The sequence below is a fragment of the Neoarius graeffei genome, chromosome 26 (assembly GCF_027579695.1).
Source record: "Neoarius graeffei isolate fNeoGra1 chromosome 26, fNeoGra1.pri, whole genome shotgun sequence".
Classification (NCBI taxonomy): Eukaryota; Metazoa; Chordata; class Actinopteri; order Siluriformes; family Ariidae; genus Neoarius; species Neoarius graeffei.
In genome coordinates this window covers 1,817,267-1,821,971 of record NC_083594.1, presented here as the reverse complement: position 1 = coordinate 1,821,971, position 4,705 = coordinate 1,817,267, and the positions used below count along the sequence as shown (strand labels likewise).

Genomic DNA, 4,705 nt, shown 5'->3' with positions numbered 1-4,705 from the left:
GGTCAAGGCTATCCAAAACAGTCTCAGAAATACACAATAGATGGCGAGTCTGACTTTAAGGCTGGGTTTATAACCTGCTCACAGCAAAGTAGCACAAATGAGGGTTTGGGAAATGTCACTTTAATGACGTCACACAATCAACTTTAGTGTAATTGGCTATACAAATATGAAATGGTGATTAGGCATTAGGTCATTCAGGATGTTATTTCATCATCCGAGCACGAAGTCACTTTATATTTTCCAGTTGTACTGTGTGTGTGTGTGTGTGTGTGTGTGTGTGTGTGTGTGTGTGTGTGTGTGTGTGTGTGTGTGTGTGTGTCCAACCTGTGATCAGATCAGATCTGTGACTTAACTGGAAAAAAAAACAAACAAACAAAACCGCTGTTTATTGATCTCGAAGTCTTTGTAAACACTGCAGAGGGATAAAAATTTTATTTCATTTAATGTCATCATTGTCCAATGCATTGTAATGATCTCCAGTGAATAAAGACTGAAAGTGGACTTTAATAATTTAATTCAAACTCCTGCTTTAGTCACTTTGTCACGTGGTGAAAGATTTCCTAGAATTTATAAAATAAAATGTTTTTTTTTCCCAAAATAAGAGTTTTATTTCATCATGATCTTGTGTGAGCCTTATCCATGAGTGATGGAGTCTAAAATCTCTAATCTGTAATCTAATCTGCACTCCTTTAACACTGAATAGGCCTCGGCTTGAGCTCTTCAGTTCTTTATGTGGAGGATTTAAATGTTCCTTAGAAACCCTCAGTGTCAGTGTTCCAGAGGGTTCCTCTGTCAGAAATGAAAGAGAAAGCTTGGAGAATGCTAAGAACCCGCACTTATTTAACCAACACTTAAAGAACACTTTTTTCCCCAAAGAGTGTAATTTCTAATTTTTATCAGAGTACATGGTGTTTATAAAAAGTGTGTTCTTCTGTAGTGTCGTTGTTGTTGTTGTTATTGTTGTTTTTGTTGTTGTTGTAGCCTAGAAAACAAAGAGAATATGAATAGTGCAGCTGAGTGTGTTGTAATAAAGTAAATAAACTGAAAGACCAACAGTGTTCTGAGATTACTCAGAAAATTAAATTAATATTAAAAACAAACACTCATTAACAAACTTTTTTTATTCGGTAGGTTTTTGTATCATGAATATTTCTTCAGAGAGTTAGAGCTGACTGGAAAATTTTGCTCCATGAATACACCATTATTATTATTATTATTATTATTATTATTATTATTATTATTATTATTATTGATGTTAGTGTTATATTTATTTCATCTCATGTATTTTGAATAAATGTGGATACAAGCTCTGGCGACTCAGTACACACACACACACACACACACACATACACACGCGCGCGCACGCGCACACGCTACATAACCAGATGGAAATTCTGCATTAATAAGCAATACTCTTTAATATCCACAATGCAATAACAAAACATTCCAGTTTCTTGACAGAGAAACATCTTTCAATGAGAAAAAAAAAATCCGAGAATGACTTAAAATACACGATAAAATAAAAGCCATTTACACTTCCTGTCCTGTCGCACGAGAGTCTTAATTAAATAATAATTATGCACGGCACTGTACAACATCACAGACACAGCCTTGTAGACCAACACATTCCGGTCCAACACAAGACACACTGAGCTTCATGACATTTATGAATATTGCATATTTTTTTCACGCAAACTCAGGAATGAATGAAAGCATCACGCGCTGATTTCGGCCCCAGAACCTCCTGGTGAAGTGTTCAAAACTTTACACACCAGTGAGAAGAAGTTTCATGAACTTGTGATAAGAAAATCCCAGTTTTAATTTCTTTTATACAAATAAATCCATTGAAATTGTTTCGGTCAGAATGAACACATCAGTCAGAACGGGAAGATGTGTTTTGTTTTGTCTTATTTGTTTGGTTGTTTGTTTAACATAAAATTGGTCCAGTACATTGACGCTACTCCCAAATTTAAATAATTATGTATGAGGTGTTTGTTTGTTTGTTTGTTTGTTTGTTTGTTTGTTTGTTTGTTTGTTTGTGTGAATTTGCACAATGCTGATTTCCGACTGGCTGGGATAATCACAGTTTACCAAAATTAACCATGTCATCAATAGATCAATAGATATATCAATAAGGGGTTATTAATTTTTACATTTTTATTTTGTTTGATTTTACAGGTTCCTCTCCGCTCAGGTCGCGTGCATGTGGCCGCTTGACTTCGACTTGCAGACGGTTTTCTTTTCTTTTACGCGTCGGTTCTGAAACCAGATGGTCACTTGTCTCTCTGAGAGGTTGGTGATGGTGGAGATCCGTCGTCTTTTATCTTTGGTGATGAATTTGTTGGACGCGTACTCCTTCTCCAGCTCCTTCAGCTGGATCTTGGTGTAAGGCACGCGCTTCTTGCGGCCTCGGCGGTAGCTGCTGACTTCCGGCTGCAATGGCACAACTTCTGCAAAAAGGGGGAAAACGCACAGGTATAAGACATAAAACAGGAGAGGAGTTAAAGTTAAAATGAGCAGGACTGTTAGTGCTGGCTGACGGAAACCCAGCTGTAATTTTCAGTTAAATTCAACATGAAATATCTTGTTAGGGCGGAAACCATCATCACTCTGGAGTCCGATCATCAGACAGGAACTCAGGGACACAGTGAGACAGTGTGTGAGGACTAAGATCACTCAGTGTGGTGTGCATAAAAAAGAAATAAATAAATAACAGGCACTGTTTTACGGTGTCATGTTAATAGACGGAATTACAGAAGACAATAGAGAGACAAACTGCAGCCTGTTAAGCGCCCAGTGACCGCAGGGAATCTACCTCCTGGAAAAGCTCCAGATCTCTCTCTCTCTCTCTCTCTCTCTCTCTGCGCGCGCGTGTGTGATAACTTCAGATAAATGTGCTGTGGGCACTAAACAGAATTAAAGTGAGTCACAGACAGAGGAAAAATAAACTCTGGGGCGGTTTTTAACTGTGTGTACTAACCTGCTCTCTCTCTCTCTCTCTCTCTCACACACACACACACACACACACACACACACAGAGCCCATGGCTATTGCTCTCTGTACTTGTCTCTGAAACCTTGGCACAAAAAAATACCATAATAATAATAATAATAATAATAATGCATTCAGACATTTCTTCAAACAGCTTTTACAGATAAGTGTTTAATAACATGCAGGCAGTAGTGTGATGCTCCCAATAAACAAACAAACAACTTGTAAATAAAATAGAAATAATCTCAGAACGCTGAATATCAGCTCATGATAACGCTGCTGCATAAATCACGCACGCACGCACACACACACACTTTACATTTTGAAGCGCTGTGTGTGAATCGTCGACATTTTTGGGAAAAACACGAGTTGTAAATTAACTTTTTGTAAAACTGATATAACATTTACAGACTGGAATTAACTTTATCAGTGTTTAATGAACACGTGTTTACAGAATGTATACAACACATTTACAACATTTTATTCCTCTTTCTATGTGAATGGATACTGCATATATACACGCACAAGCTTGAATATGAAATGAATCAATAGAAAATATAAATTTTGCGCATGTCAGTGTACATTTCTTTCTTTCTTTCTTTTCTTTCTTTTTTCTTTATTTTCTTTTAATTGGTGCTAGCATGGCATATAACCTGGGAAAGGTGTCTTCCAGAGGTGGCTCTGCTGACTCTGCTCTTTGGAAAAACACACTTGTCCATCCCATCCGTTGCTCAATGCCCAGTGATTATATCCATCCACCGGGATTAAACTCTCGTGCCGCACTTCAGGATGAGCACCGATTCCGGGCATCACCGCCATGTCCAGATATCCCGGGACGGTTTGATAAGAGCCGGCAAAACCCGGGTAAAAGGCCAGTTCTTTGGCTCGGGTGGAGAGCTCTTCCCCGTGCTCTGGGTATTTCTCAGCGGGGTGATAAGAGCACGGCTTCTGCACATTAACACCGTGAGAATGACTCAAACGGCATTCGTAGTAGGAATAAGGGTAATTATAACCCAGAGATGCCCCTGAGGAGGGTGTCTGAGACCCTGGACACTGCCTCGCGCCCTCTGGAGAGGAGATATCGGGGTAAATGGAGCCCTGGTGGGGCATAATAGTCCCAGAGTGTCGCCCTAGTCCGGGGTGAGAGATCAGCTCCCTGCAGTGAGAGGCAGGACAGTTCCCGCTCAGTCCCTCCATGGCTTATCTATTTTCATTCGTGATTGATTTTTTTTGTTTGTTTGTTTTCTTTTTTTGCAATTAAATAAATAAATTAATAATAAACAAATCAAGGTCAGGTATCCACAAACATCGAACTCATGTCATAAGCTAACTGACGATGCTTTTAAAAAATAAGTCCACTCGTGCTCCGAGAGAGGGACACTTCACCTCTCACTTGCAAGCTCATTTTCTTCCCTTCTTCTTCTTCTTGCTCTCTGCGCATGCGCGTCCGCCCAAGCCTCAGTTCGTGCGATTCGTAATTAAAGCGCGGCTCAAGGTTTTTTTTTTTTTTTTGCTGACACTAACAAGAAGAAGAAGAAGCAGAAGGGAAAGAGAAGTACAAGGAAAAATACATCTCATCCCTTTAAGTGGGACCGAATACATACGTTTTTAGGATCATTTTAAATCTGAGCTTCTGATTGGCTGACAGAAGAGAAGCCGAAACTACAGCCTTAAAGGGGAGGACACCTCATTTACAGCAGGGAAGGCAGGCAGT

General features: G+C 39.4%; 1 protein-coding gene across 1 annotated transcript; it reads right to left on the bottom strand.

The window, feature by feature from the left end:
- Positions 1-2,190: 2,190 nt before the first annotated feature.
- Positions 2,191-4,200, bottom strand: hoxc13b (homeobox C13b). The gene is made up of 2 exons (XM_060910886.1): positions 3,645-4,200; positions 2,191-2,450 (listed from the first exon to the last, which is right to left on the bottom strand). Exons 1-2 carry the CDS (start codon positions 4,186-4,188, stop codon positions 2,191-2,193), a joined length of 804 nt encoding a protein of 267 aa, XP_060766869.1. The 5' UTR covers positions 4,189-4,200.
- Between the last annotated feature and the right edge of the window lie 505 nt (positions 4,201-4,705).

Excerpts from the sequence above, each read along its gene's own strand:
- hoxc13b (XM_060910886.1), bottom strand. The coding sequence starts at position 4,188 with ATGGAGGGACTGAGCGGGAACTGTCCTGCCTCTCACTGCAGGGAGCTG. Across the intron at positions 2,451-3,644 it reads CTGGAAGACACCTTTCCCAG|AAGTTGTGCCATTGCAGCCG; the intron begins GTTATATGCCAT and ends CCCTTTTTGCAG.